At 52.5% G+C, this 14,514-nt stretch overlaps 1 protein-coding gene across 4 annotated transcripts; it reads left to right on the top strand.

The window, feature by feature from the left end:
- Positions 1–478: 478 nt before the first annotated feature.
- Gmip (Gem-interacting protein) lies at positions 479–13,798 on the top strand. Of its 4 annotated transcripts, none has more exon segments than NM_001107308.1 (21): positions 479–606; positions 1,543–1,627; positions 2,386–2,473; positions 2,559–2,613; positions 2,924–3,049; positions 3,134–3,198; positions 3,283–3,390; positions 5,426–5,506; positions 5,592–5,762; positions 5,856–5,993; positions 6,221–6,417; positions 7,301–7,407; positions 7,479–7,556; positions 7,791–7,868; positions 7,947–8,101; positions 8,697–8,885; positions 8,976–9,113; positions 9,206–9,402; positions 9,694–10,081; positions 12,347–12,413; positions 12,529–13,798. In NM_001107308.1, coding segments are annotated over 21 exon segments (2,910 nt in total). In that variant the 5' UTR covers positions 479–587; the 3' UTR covers positions 12,909–13,798.
- Positions 13,799–14,514: the final 716 nt, after the last annotated feature.

The raw sequence follows: 14,514 nt of genomic DNA, 5'->3' as shown, positions 1-14,514 counted from the left end.
GTGCATATCATTAATCCCAGCATTCAGCAGGCAGAGGCTGGGGATCTCTGAGTTGGAGGTTAATCGGGTCTACACACTGAATTCAGACCAAGCTAGGCCAAAGAGTGACACGCTTCTCTCAAAAAAAAAGAAAAGAAAAAGAAAAAAAGGAGCTTGTCGCAGGATGCTGGCTGGGGACTCGTGGTTCACTGCACCCCTCATCACATTCTTCACAGGGGGCGCCCTGGATCTAAATGCCTGGGCTGTGAGTTAAGTCTAGTCGCTGGGTGAGGACGGTTCTGGTGCAAACACTCCTGGTTTGCTGGACGAGTGCTACAGGGACTTAGGGTGTCACAGAAATCTGCCAAAGGGACCCCTGGCTCGCTGAGGCTCCACTACACTGACTGGGTTGAACTCCGGAGGCTAATCAGAAATGCGATGGCGGCTTCCGGGAGGGGCGTGGTCATCTCGAGGCGTGGCATAGGTGGGGCGGGGCAACACCACTAGGCCGGCAAAGGCAGGAAATCGGGGCTGGTCCCGGGCGGCTGCCCTGTCCCTATCTCGGCTCTGCGCGTTCCCCACCCCACCCCCTGCCCCGGGGCCTCGCCATGGACTCAACGGAGACAGGTAGGGGGGTGGGAAGCAAGGGGGGCCTCCCATCACCGCTCCTCAGCTCCTAAACCAGGTAACCCAATTTACCCGAGCTATGTGACAGCCGGGAAAGGAGTACTGGCAGGGAAAGGAACGAGGGGATCCCCGATCCCCTTGGAGACCCCTAAAGTGATCAGTGCTCAGGACGCCAGCCCTCGACCCTCAGATTGCACGGCAGAGCGGGCACCCCGGATGCCTGGGGGAAGGGGCCCAGGAAGGGGAAGTGGCCGCTTCTGCTTCTGATTGTACGATGGATGGGGGCAGGGTGTCATGGCCAGTATGCCTGCAGGTAATCCCGAGGCATCAGGCCAAGGGGGCGGCGGCGGCAGAATTGTGACTAGAGCGGGGTTATGTTTCCGGCTGTCTTTGTGTGTCGAGTGTCATTCAGTCCTGTCCCTCGTGGTTTCAGCCATCCTCTCGTGTGTTTATACGCAGGCTAAGTGCCTGTGTATCCCACGTGCGTTTCCATCTGTCTGGCCTGGGGTCCATGTGGCTCCATTGTCAACATTCATATGGTAGCTGCATCTGTTTCCTTCCTTTGCCTATGGGTCCTCCCCTGTGTGGTGTCTCTGTGGCTGTGAGCAGCCGCCTCTCTGATTTTGCCTGGATCCATCTGTGGGATCAGAAATGACCCCACCGGAGCTCACTCCCTCTCTTCCCTCTTAGACTCACTCACTTGTTTATGTGTGTGCTCGCTCTGTCTCTCTGTGTCTCTGTCTCTCTGTGTCTCTGTCTCTCTCTCTCTCTCTGTGTCTCTCTCTGTCTCTCTCCCTCTCTCTCTCCCTCTCCCTTTCTCTTTCCTTCCCACCTCTGCTTGAGAGTAGTTGAGGTACGTTCGGAGTTGCTTTGCCACTACTGTGGGTGGAGAGAGACACTGGTGGGCTCATGTTTTCTTATACTTCCCTCCCCCAGAGCTAACCCCAGCTCCTGAGGGCAGGAAGAGATACAGTGACATCTTCCAGAGCCTGGACAACCTCGAGATATCATTGGGGAACGTGTGAGTCTGAGCCTTGTGTTACCACGTTGGGCTGAGCTCCCTAATTATTTGGGTATCATGCTGCCCCACATCCAGACACCCTGACTTCCAACCTCCTGAGCATAAGATAGGAGCCCCCCAAACACCTGGGCCCTCTGGCATTCTAGATACACAGGTATTTGGGGTCTGTTTCAAAAGTGATCCTGAGACACACATGCAACCTCATGATCCCTTAAAAAGTGGTTGAAATAGCTATTAGCAGGAATTCTGTGAACCCCTAAATTGCCTATGGCCCTTCCAACCCTTTCTCAAGTCTTGTTTTTAGAAAAGGATCACACCTAGGAATGGGTATGCAGCAGGTACATAGCATTCGAAAGGCCCAGCATTTAGTCCTGCCTGTACCACAGAAGGGAGGGGGTGAGGTTTGGTTGATAGGATGCTCATCTGGCATACACAAAGCCCTGGATTCCATCCATAGACTGCATAACCCAGCCTGGGTGGTGCTGCGTGAGCGTAACTCCAGCACTTAGCAAGTAGAGGCAGAGAAGCAGGCCAACACTGAGTTGAAGGCCAGCCTGCCAGGAGACAGAGCTTCTGCTTCAAAGCAAACTACAGCCTCCCTGCCTCCCCTAAATCCTCAGGTCACACCTTCCAAATCATAGACAATATCAATCTCTTCCTTCTCCCTCAACTGTCCTAGGATCCCAGGACTTTTCCCCAACAAAGGACAGTCTGGACAGAAGTGGCTTCCTGACACCATTATCTTTCCCAACCCCCAGGACTTTCGATCCCCTGGCTGGAGACCTTGTACTCAGAGAAGACCTGGAGCCTGACAAGACTGACACAGCTGCAGTGGAGACTGAGGAGGTAGGGGACAGGATCCGGGTGCTTGGTGAGTCAAGGCTGCTTGCTGTTCTGCTTGCTCCTCAGTGCTGTCTCTCTCTTACCCCAGAACAGTGAAGCCAGTTGGAGCAACCCCTCCCCAGAAGGCCCTGCACCCCTCACAGGTAGGGAAGGGTTTCAGACTGGGGGGAGGGGGAGTAGTGAGGAGGTCATTCCTTCATCCAGACATCAAAGATTCCAGACGGGGTGGGGGGAGGGACCGACAGGGCAGAGCCCACAGTGGATCCACGCCCCTGCCCTAAAGAATTCCCTAGTCTTGAGTAGAGAATTTGTGAATCATGATGCTTGCAGTGATTCCAAAGGGAGCTTTAGGGAGCCATGAAGGTGTGAAACAAAAGCCATGGGTCTGGTCTCAGGGTTCAATGAAGGCTTCCACAGGGGGACTGGGCTCAGGGCTTTCCCTATTTGTCCCAGAGGAAGAACTAGATTTACGACTTATCCGGACCAAGGGTGGTGTGGATGCTGCCTTGGAGTATGCCAAAGCATGGAGCCGCTATGCCAAGGAGCTACTGGCCTGGACAGACAAGAGAGCCAACTATGGTGAGGCTTCCTTCCGCCCAACCTCCGATGGCAGGCAGGATCCAAGCCCTAGCTGCCTGTAGACCGTTGTCTCTTCTCCCTTAGAGCTCGAGTTTGCGAAGAATATCATGAAGATCGCCGAGGCTGGCAAGGGATCCATTCTCCAGCAGGTATCAGCCCTCCCCAGAGCCCATCCCCAGATCCTCCACCCCCAGTCCATGCGGTTCCTGAGCTAGCCCTGCCCTCCACCCCAGAGCCAAATGCCACTCCAGTACATCTACACCTTGTTTCTGGAGCATGACCACAGCCTGGGTGCCCTGGCCATAGACACCGTGGCCCAGCAGAAGAGAGACTACTACCAGGTAAGCCTCCACTCCTCCCCATCTCCCAAGGCCACCTCAGGGAGCCTCACTGCAGTCTCACTCGGGAGGAAGCTGGAGCCTAGAGATGCTTAGGATATACTGTCCAGTGTTCCTACACCGAGATTCAAGCCCAGCTTTCTGTGAGACTACAAAACACACACAGAGAATGGTGCTTTCATTTGAGAAAGTCAGGGAAGATATTTCATTTGTGGGTGTATTAGGGAAGTCTCTGCCCGAAGAATTACATCCCCAGTCCCGAGTCTTAAAGTTTTTCAGCTTAGAAATACCAGTTTCACAGGGCATAGTGGTGCATGCCTTTATCCCAGCACTTGAGAAGCAGAGGTAGGTGGATCTCTGAGCTCGAGGCCAGCCTGGTCTACATGATGAGTTCTAGGACAGCCTGAGACCCTGTCTTGAACAAAGCCTAGCATGGCGGTACACACCTTTAATTCCAACATGGTGGAGCCTAGGAAGGTAAGAATCTCTGAGGTAGTGTCCAGCCAACATCATATAGTAAGACTTATCTTAAAAACAAACAAACAAACAAACAAAAAGATTGGTTTCAGGGAGAGCAAGATAGCTCAGAAGGTAAAGGTGCTTGTAGCTGGTCTTCGCTACATAGTAGGTTCTTCTTTCTCCCACCCTTGACTCCCAGAGCCCTTGCACCCCAACCCTGTTTTTTGCCCCTAACACTAGTTAGCAAAGAAAGAAGCATAGATGGGGAAGAGAGAGATACAGATCCCAGAAATTAATACAGATCCCAGAAAGAAATTATTTCTTTCCTTTTGTTTCTTCTTTGACCACAACTACTGACCAACCACAACCAACCCCTATTACAAGCAGCAACCACAAACCCCATTTTTTGGGGCACTAGCATTTATATACCATTGAAAAGTTCCCATAATTCCAAGCATCATACAGACGAAGAAATTATCTGCAGATGGCAAAACCACATCTCTCCTAGAGCAGGAGGCAAATCAGAGTCAGCTGCTGGGACAGTCCGGCATCCTCACACCTGAGATTAAAATGAAAGCACATTCTTGTAATACTTCTGTGTTTCTTAAAGAAACCAAGATTCTAGAATCCTCACTTTAGGTGCTTGCTGCACAAGTCTGAAGACCTGAGTACAATCCCTGAAACCTGCATAAAGATAGGAGAAAGCCAACTTTACAGTGCTGTCCTCTGAGCTCCACAGGCATGGCCTGGCCTGAGTGCCCTCAGACATCAGCATAATAATAAGTAGATTTTTTTAAAAGGAAGTGCTGGAAATAGCACAGTAGTAGAATACTTAGCCAGCAAGGCTATGGGTTCAAATCCCCAGTAACAAAAAGAAAAAGAACCCATCGAGTTAGCTCATCCAGTGAAGGTCCTTGTCACCAAGCGTGGTGACCTGAGTTTGATCCCTGGAATGCACATGGAGGAAGGAGAGTCCTGTCCTCCACAGACGTGCCCCGGCATGAATGTCTCTCCAAAAATACACAAATACAAACTAAAGAAATAAAAACTTAAAAGGAAGCTAGAAAGACTTTGTGTTTGGGAGCACGTGCTGCTCTTGCAGAGGACCTGAGGTTTTGGTTCCAAGCACCCATGACGGGCAGTTCACAGCCACCTGTAACTCCAACTCCCTGGGGATCCGATGCGTCCTTCTGTCTTCCATGGGTATGCACACCGATGCGGGCACGCCTGTACACTATGCACAACTTAAAATAATAAAAAATTAAAACGTTTTACATTGAAAAAGTACACCAATAGGATTGTCAGGATGGGTGTTTCCTCAGGAATTAAAACCTCAGGATGTCTAGCTTCCTGACAGAAAGATGGGGCGATCACACAACTTTCTGCTCATGTACTTGGACTTAGGGTAGAAAAGGCCTGGTTAAAAAAAACAAAACAAAACAAACAAACAAACAAAAAAAAAAAAAACAGATTCAGAAAGGGTTTTGGGTCTGGGGTATCTAAGGGGATTGGGCAGGAAGCAGAACAGATGGGGAGGCCTGCAACTGCTTTCCCTACCCATGCCATCCCCACCCCACAGCCCCTGGCGGCCAAAAGGATGGAAATTGAGAAGTGGAGGAAGGAATTCAAGGAACAGTGGCTGAAGGAGCAGAAGCGCATGGTAAGGTCAGGCGCAGGTGGGCCGCGCACGGAAGAATGGAGTCCTCTGCGGGCCACGGGCTCATGATCCTCTTATTGTTTCCAAGAGTGAGGCGGAGCAGGCACTGCGGCGCTCGCAGCTCCAGTACATTCAACGCAGAGAGGACCTGAGGGCACGCACCCAGGGATCCCCTGAGGACCCTCCTCTCCAGGCATCTCCTGGATCCAACAAGCAACAGGAGCGCAGACGGCGCTCCCGAGAGGAGGCACAGGCCAAGGTCGGAACACAGTACCAAGATTCCCTAATGTCTGGCCACTTCCCTCTCTCCAACTCCGGTCCGCTTAAGCCTTCTCTGTCTCGGTTTCCCCAGGCACATGAGGCGGAGGCTCTGTACCAGGCCTGTGTCCGGGAAGCCAATACGCGCCAGCAGGATCTGGAGACCACCAAGCGGCGGATAGTGTCGCACGTACGCAAGCTGGTGTTGCAAGGAGATGAAGTGCTTAGGCGGGTAAGGCCCTCCTCCACAGTCACCAAGGTTCATTGTACTTGGGCACGTCTGTTCCTAACTCAGCCCTGAGGCCCCGGGAGGCCATCTTTACTGCAGGTCCCATACACTGACAACCCAAACCTAGTCCTACAGCCTACCAGTGGCAGGCCCCGCCCTCAAACATTGGCTTTGCTCATTGGTAAGGGTTAGGCTCAGTCGGAATCTAGGTCAAATATCCATCCTTGCAGGTGACGTTGGGCCTGTTTGAGCTGCGTGGAGCGCAAGCAGAGCGAGGACCCCGCTCCTTCTCTGCTCTGGCTGAGTGCTGTGTGCCCTTTGAACCTGGTCAGCGCTACCAGGAGTTTGTGCGGTCACTGCAACCTGGGGCCCCACCACCGCCATCTCCCGCCTTCTGCTTCCAGGAGTTCGCGCCTGTGGTACACAGGTGAGCCCAGAAACCCCGTGCCATGTTTTAATATATGAATATGCTATACTTTGATTATGGTCACTTCAGTTACCCTCTCGTCATGCTCCTACCCCAGCTAAACCCCTTACTTTCCTAACTAGTCTCCATTTACTTCAATGTTTTGGAGATGTTTGTTTGTTTGTTTGTTTGTTTGTTTGGGAGACAAGATTTCTCTATATAGCCCTGCTGTCCTGGAACTCGATCTGTAGACCAGGCTGGCCTCAAACTCAGAGAGATCCTCCTCCTACCTCTGCCTCCCAAGTGCTGGGATCAAAGGTGTGCACCGTGACTGCCTGACCCTGGGATGTATTTGAAACAGGGTATCTTTAGGTGATCCTGGCTGTCCTGGAATTCGCTTAGTGTCTTTTTCTTTAAAGAATTATTTTGGCCCTGGGTTTGGTCCTCAGCTCCGGAAAAAAAAGAAAAAAAATATTTTTATTGACAAGTATGTGTGTATGCCACCTGTGTGCAGGTATTCTCAGAGGCCAGAAGAGGGGGGACGAGTTACAGGCAGTTGAGAGCCACCAATGTGTATTCTGGGAACTGAATTGTGGGTCCTGGAAGAGCAGCCATGAGCTCATAACCACTGAGCCACCTCTCCAGTCCCTCATGTGTTTGTTTGTTTGTTTGCTTTTAAATAACTCAATGATTTTCATTAGGGATGCTTACAGGATCCTGGGGAACTTTTGATGAGTTATCCCAGTCCTAGGATGGTGGGGCTAGGACACTTAAGAGACCGAAATGGTCCTGGACACCAGAGCTTTCAGACCTATATCCTTGGAGTTAGGACTCAGACCATACCCATTTGCTGTCACCCACGCCAATTCCTGGGGATCAAGCCTTCAACCCTCTCTTCTCCCAGTTTCCCTCAGGACACAAAAAAGAAGTTTTCAGGGCCTCTACCTACAAGGCTGGAGGAGGGTCCCTCTGAGCCTGGCCCTTGGGAGGTTGCCAGCTTAGGCAGCCAGGGTAAGTCTTTTGAGGTCTGGTGGGTAAGGGGCCTGGGCTTGGGCCAGCCTGATTGCCCTGTCCTTACACAGGGATCCCAGGCAGTGATGTGGACAGCGTAGGTGGTGGCAGTGAGTCCCGGTCCTTGGATTCTCCCACTTCCAGCCCAGGTGAGGGTAGGACATGACCTTTCCCTACCACATACACACCTGTGCCCTTTTAACCTCCTACCCTCTGTCCTCCCAGCCAAGCACTGACCTTTAATCTCCAACCTACCTCTTGGCCTCTGATCTACCCCATACCCTGATCCTCAAGTGTGGATCCACTGACTGTCTTGGTTGGGATTTCCTCTAAAGCACCAGACAAAGGCCTGGCCCACCTCTAAACCATTAACCTCTGACCAGGTGCTGGCGCCCGCCGGCTGGTAAAGGCGTCATCCACGGGCACGGAGTCCTCAGATGACTTTGAGGAGCGGGACCCTGGTAAGGCTGGACATAGGTGGGCAGGCGGGCTTGCAGGGACAAGGGAGTAGCCTGATACCCTTGACTCCTTTCTTGCAGATCTGGGGGATGGGATGGAGAATGGAACAGGCAGCCCCTTCAGGAAGTGGACACTGTCTACAGCCGCTCAAACCCACCGGCTACGGCGACTGCGGGGCCCAGCCAAGTGCAGAGAATGTGAAGCCTTCATGGTCAGCGGGACAGAGTGTGAAGAGGTGTGGCCTAGACTAGGGACCTAATGACCTCTGCTCACTTTCACTAGACACACTGACCCAAGAGCCCTACGGCCTTTTTGCTCTAGGGCTTGCCTTTGTCTGAAGATCTCTCTCTCTCTCTGTGTCTCTCTCTGTCTCTCATTCTCTCTGTCTCTTGTTCTCTCGTTCTTTTTTTCTCTCTCTCGTTCTCTCTCTGTCTTTCTCTCGTTCTCTCTCTCTCATTCTCTCTTTCCTTCTCTCTCTGTCTCTCTCTCATTCTCTCTGTGTCTTTCTGTGTCTCTCTGTCTGTCTGTCTCTCTGTCTCTCTCTCTCTCCCCTCCCTCTCAACCTCAACTTCAGTGTTCATTTGTGTGTGTCTGTGATGTTGGTGTGGTGCATTAGTGTCATGGCGTGTGTGAGTGTTAGAGTTAGTTTAAAGGAGTCATTTCTCTCCTTCCTCCGTGTGAGCCCTGGGAATCAAACTCAGGATGTCAGATTTGGCAGCAAGCACCTTTACTCCCTGGCTTTCTTGATGCCCTCCTCATGCCCTGCTGACCTCCTGATAACCTTCTTGTCTTTTTGAACTCCTAACCCTGTGACCTACCCCCTCCCCCAGTGCTTTTTGACCTGTCACAAGCGCTGCCTGGAGACCCTCCTCATCCTTTGTGGACACCAGCGGCTTCCAGCCCGGATGCCTCTCTTTGGGGTTGACTTCCTACAGCTCCCCAGAGATTTCCCTGAGGAGGTGCCCTTTGTGGTTACCAGATGCACAGCTGAGATAGAGCACCGTGCCCTGGGCTTGCAGGTAGGCGACATCCTCATTCCTGATTGACCCCACAAGTGACCTGTCCCCACCGGTGGCCATATCACAAGCCAGGTATCCCTTACCCTGCAGGGCATCTATCGGGTCAGTGGGTCTCGGGTACGTGTGGAGCGCCTATGCCAGGCCTTTGAGAATGGCCGAGCACTGGTAGAGCTGTCAGGGAACTCTCCTCACGATATCACCAGTGTCCTCAAGCGATTTCTTCAGGAGGTAGGTGGCTCCAGGCCAGAGGTAGTGGGCAGAGCCATGCAGCCTCTGGCTGAGGACCCTCAGCAGCCCACCCACACTCCTGTCCCCACCAGCTCACTGATCCCGTGGTCCCCTTCCACTTCTACGACGCCTTCATCTCTCTGGCAAAGACCCTGCATGCAGACCCTGGGGACGACCCTGGGACCCCCAGCCCCAGCCCTGAGATTATCCGCTCGCTGAAGACCCTCTTGGTGCAGCTGCCTGACTCTAACTACAGCACCCTGCGGCACCTGGTGGCCCATCTGTTCAGGTGTGCATGGGTCCCTAAGCTTTGAATCATGGCCCTCTTTCCCTGAACGTGTAACTGCTTACCTATGTGGTTCATATTAACCTCCAGCCTTTCATATTTCTTCTGAGCTATGGATACCCACACCTAACCCCAACACTGTCCATATGATTCCCTGGTTTCAAACAGTGACCAGAGACTATTTTCCTGTGGCCTGACCAAGTCACCAGTCTAGCTTACAGGTCCTACCCTTATCCTCCACTGAGGACAATGTTTCCAATTCCATGCCTGACTCTTCTCCCTACACATCCTCAGGGTGGCCGCTCGGTTTAAAGAAAACAAGATGTCTGCCAACAACTTGGGGATTGTATTTGGGCCTACATTGCTGCGGCCACCAGACGGACCAGGGGCCACCAGTGCCAGCCCTGTGGCCTGTCTACTGGACTCTGGTCACCAGGCTCAGCTTGTTGAGTTCCTCATTGTGCACTATGAGCAGATCTTCGGGATGGATGAGCTCCCTCTGACCTCTGAGCCCCTGACTCAAGACCCTGCCTTGGCTCCTGCACTCCTCGAATCCAGTCCCCAGCACCCAGCCTTACTCGTTGCCCAAGACTCACAGCCCCTGACCATAGCCTCAGATTCCAGCCCAGACCCCAAACAACACAGTGCCTTGGAGAAGTGTCCCAAGGTCGCGCCTCCTGAGGTAGGAGCCGGCTTGCCCCACAGATGAGGGGAGAGCATTGTCTGTGTTTATTTCCCCTTCTGCACAACTGGATATTGAATCCAGGGTTTGGTGTGCATTAGGAAGGGGCGTGGCGTGTGCTCACCATTACGTCACACCCTCGGCGCTCTCTTTAAGTTTCTTTTGGATTTTTAAGAACATTTATTTAGAGAGTCTGCAGGCACTTATCACAGCATGAGTGTGAAGGCCAGACGACAGCCTGCCCTTTTACCCTCTGGATCCTGGGGGCCGAATCCAGGACCAGAGCAGATTTCTTTCATTACACTCTTTATTTTATGTATTATGTGTGGGAGGGGAGAGTCATGTGGAGGTCAGAGACTTGTGTGAGAGTAGTTTTCCTTCTTCCCTGTTGGCCAAGCTTCCTGGGAGATGCCTGCCCAGCCTTTTTTTTTTTTTTTTTTTTTTTTTTCTTTTTTTAAATCTTGGAGCAGAGTCTCTGTACATTGCCAGATTGGCCTTGAACTCACTCTGTAAGCAAGAATGGCTTTGAATTTAGTGATCATCCTGCCTCGACCTATTAAATAGCTGGGATGATATACGTGTCCTTTTTTTTTTTTTTTTTTTTTTTTTTTTTAATGTTCATTGGTGGTTTTCCTGCATGTGTCAGCTGAGGGTATCGATCCCCTGGAACTGGAGTTATAGTTTTGAGCTGCCATGTGGGTGCTGGGAATTGAACCCCTGTCCTCTAGAGGAGTAGCCACTGTTCTTAACCACTGAGCTTCTTTCCACCCTGACTTACTGACTCACTTGCCTGTTGATTCTGCTGTTTTATCTGACTTTGAGATAGGGTCTTTCTCTGTGATCATCCTGCCTCGGTGCTGTGAGTGCAGTCAGGTGGGCACCCCCTTTCCGAGCGTCTTCTTTTCTCTTCAAAATTTACTTGTGAGGGTAGGCATGGTGATGACTTTAATCCCAGCCCTTGAGAGGCAGAGGCAGAGGCAGAGGCAGAGGCAGGTGGATCTCCAGGAGTTCAAAGCCTGTCTGGTCTACAGAATGAGTTCCAGGACAGCCTGGGGCTACACAGAGAAACCCTGTCTTGAAAGAAATGTATTTGTGCTTAGTCGTGGGGATGCATAGGCGCCATGGCGTTGTGGAGGTCAGAGGACATTTTCAGAACCAGCTCTCTCTTCCGCTGTGCTGCACACTCCAGGCTGGCTGACCCTGAGGTGTCTGAGTCTCCTGAGGGCTTCCCATCCTACCATAGAAGAACTACCCTCAGGGGTTTTTAATTTACCTATTCAGTGGGAGGGGCACACAGGCATAGGTGTGGAGGTCAGAAGACAACTAGCAGGCGTCAGTTCTCTCTGTGTGCCCTGTACAGTCTGGAGACCAAACAGACGTTGCCAAGTTCAGTGGCAATTACCTTGACCCACTGAGCCATTTTCCTGAATGTGGGCTTGTGCTGGCTGTGGGGATAAACTCGGGAGTAGAATAAACAGCTGGGCCGACTCGGCACCCATTGTTAGAAGTAGCAGGCCTTGCAGGTACATGAGTGAGCTTGATAGATATCCAAAGACCTCTCTCTTTTGGTGTCTGAATCAGAGAGGGAAAGGACCAGAAATAAGCATGAAGTTGGGCACATGCGACATTGTGAGGGGCTGTGAGGAAAGGAGGATGGAGTAAGGGCTGCCCATGGTGAGGTCTGGAGGAAATTTGCAGCAGGACATTTAACATGGGCAAGTCTTTTGGGACAGGTGGATTTGAGCAAAGACTGGCATGACATGAGGGCGAAATGAGGTATGGTCAAGTCTGGGAAAAGGTATGCCAGACAAAGGCCCTGGTGTGGGAGCCATCTGCAGCCCTGTCTTGTACCGAGTGGGTAAGAGCAGCAGGAAAGAGTCAAGAACCAAATGAATCTCGAGGCAAAGTGCTCGTCTAGCATGCGGGAGGCTCTGGGTTTGGTTCTCGGCACCAGAAAAGACGGTGTGGCTCTGATGGTTCCCCTGAGCAAAGGTGAGCACTGGCTACGTACAGCCCAGGTATTGAGGCAGGACCGACCACTCAATGAACTTGAAACTGAACTGCCATGCCAAAGAGCTCCCAGGACCCCCGTCTCCACCCCACAAGCACTCCCAGGCATGCTTCGCAGTTTACAAGGGTGCTGGAAACTCCAGACATGGGTTCTCATGCTTCCACAGCGAATCCTCTTAATTCTCTGAGCTTCCTCCAGAAATCCCTAAACAGGCCCTGTACTATGGGGGTCACATTCTGGGTTTCTTCCTGCAGCTTACGGCTCTGCAGAGTAACCGAAAGGAGGAGGAGGAGGAAGACACCAGAGATGGGGCGGGGGATGGTGAGTAGACTGGGGAACCCTCACTTCACCTCCGTCTCAGGGTTGCTCTGCTGACGCTTGTCCTTGGGGGTACATCCAGGGAACTTGGGGATGTTCAATACTTACCACTCCACAGGGTCCAGCCACTCCCCCGAGGACTTGCTCCTGGTAGCACAATCCCGGGGCCACTTCAGCCGCCAGCCAGTGAAGTATTCCCGGGGAGGTGTGCGACCAGTTACTCATCAGCTCTCCAGCCTGGCTCTGGTGGCCTCCAAGCTGTGTGAGGAGACTCCTATCACTGTCTCAGCAGTGCACCGAGGTAGTTTGAGGGCACGAGGCCTGGGCCCTGCTGCTGCCTCCCCTGAAGGCGGCACCCTGCGCCGGAACCCTCTGCCCAAGCACTTTGAGATCACCCAGGAGACAGCCCGGCTACTCTCCAAGCTGGACAGTGAGGCTGTGTCCAGAACCTCCTGTTGTGCTGACCCAGAGCCGGAGGAGTCTGAGGAGCACCTCTGACCACCCACCATCCTGAGGGACCTAGGACTGAATTGATGGTCCTATATGTCTCCCTACCTGACCCAACCTGGTGACCAAACCAATTCCATGGGGTGTGGGGAGAGATGGGGTTACCGAGAGTTCAGGTAATGAAGATTACATGCCTATGGGAGTCCTGAAACACTTGGTTGAAGTGTCCCTCCCTGCCAGAGGAGATTTAAACAAGCAAGGCAACACAGGCAATTGGGGTCAAGACTCAATGGTCAATTCAGGTCAGTAGATCCTTCAGGTCTACCTCAGTCTCTGACCTCGAGACAGGCGTCTGACTGTTTCAGTCATAATGGCTTCTGGTCCTGCTACCACTTGCCTCCTTGGCAGACTCCAATTCAGCCCTGTCACCTTTATTTACTCCTTCCTTTTGTTTGTTTGTTTGTTTGTTTGTTTTGAGCCAAGGTCTTTCTGTAGCTCTGGCTGGTCTGGAGCTCCCTTTGCAAACCACAAATCCTCTGTCTCCCAAGTGCTGGCCAAATCTGTGTTCTTACAACCTCCAAATAAAACCCTCTTCCTGCAGCCGGCAGGACGGCCGAGCACAATGGTGCTTGCTGTACAGCCTCATAGACCTTCCTTGGATCTCCCAGACACACTTAGTGGAAGGAGAGAATCCATTCTTGCAAATTGTCTGACCTATGCACATGCACACAAAAAAATAAATTTTTAATTAAAAAAATCTGCTGGGTAGTGGTGCCACACACCTTTATTTAAACCTAACACTCAGGAGGTAGAGGCAGGAGGATCTCTTGAGTTTGATTCCAGACAGGTCTACAGATTAAGTTCCAGGACAGCCAGGGCTACACAGAGACACCCTATCTTGGGAAGCAAAATAAAGTAAGATAAATCTTGTGTGTTTTTGCACATTCGTCTTTGTGCTGGAAGGCTGACAAGTCACCAGTAAGAGCAGTGTCCTTTACCCCTTTATCACCAGCCAGATGAAGGAACAAGACTTCTAAAACACACCCTGCAAAACCTACCGGCAATTAGTGTAGGGCCTGGAGCTCAAGATGAGTCAGTCACTCAGGCCCTGCCAGAGCTCTGTGTCCCTGATCCGGTTCTACACAATCAAATAAAACTCGGTGCAGATAATCGGGACAATGGGGCTGTGTGCTGCAGACCGGGGGAGGTCAGGGGAGGAGGCTGCAGGCCTGAGCCAGCGGTAGGGTGGGGCGAGACCACGGGAAGAAGGGTGGCTCGGCAGCGGCGGGGCGAGGGTCCAGCGGGGAGATTGACCACGGCAGAGTGGGGCGGGGTTTGCAGCTCGGTATAGGATTGGACAGAAACGGGGGCGACCGCAGAGGCCCCCCGCTGTGGATCTTTCCGACTGCTAGGTGGCTCAGCCCCAAAGGCGGGAAAGGGCAAGCACGTGAGGTGTACGATGGACAGAGTGGAAAGGGTGCCCCACGTGGGTTGTAGGGAGGAGGTGGAACGGTCACAGTTTCAGGAGACTATACTTCCGACGTGGGGGTGGAACTCTCCTGGGGGCGGAACACCTCCAAGGGCCAAGAGCTAGGGCAGGTGGGGGCGTGGCCTCGAGGCCCCGCCTCTCCCGCCTCTTCGGTCGGGGGCTCCAGGC

The sequence above is a fragment of the Rattus norvegicus genome, chromosome 16, assembly GCF_021556685.1.
Source record: "Rattus norvegicus strain SHRSP/BbbUtx chromosome 16, alternate assembly SHRSP_T2T, whole genome shotgun sequence".
NCBI classification, from domain to species: domain Eukaryota; kingdom Metazoa; phylum Chordata; class Mammalia; order Rodentia; family Muridae; genus Rattus; species Rattus norvegicus.
This window is presented reverse-complemented; position numbering and strand designations above follow the sequence as displayed.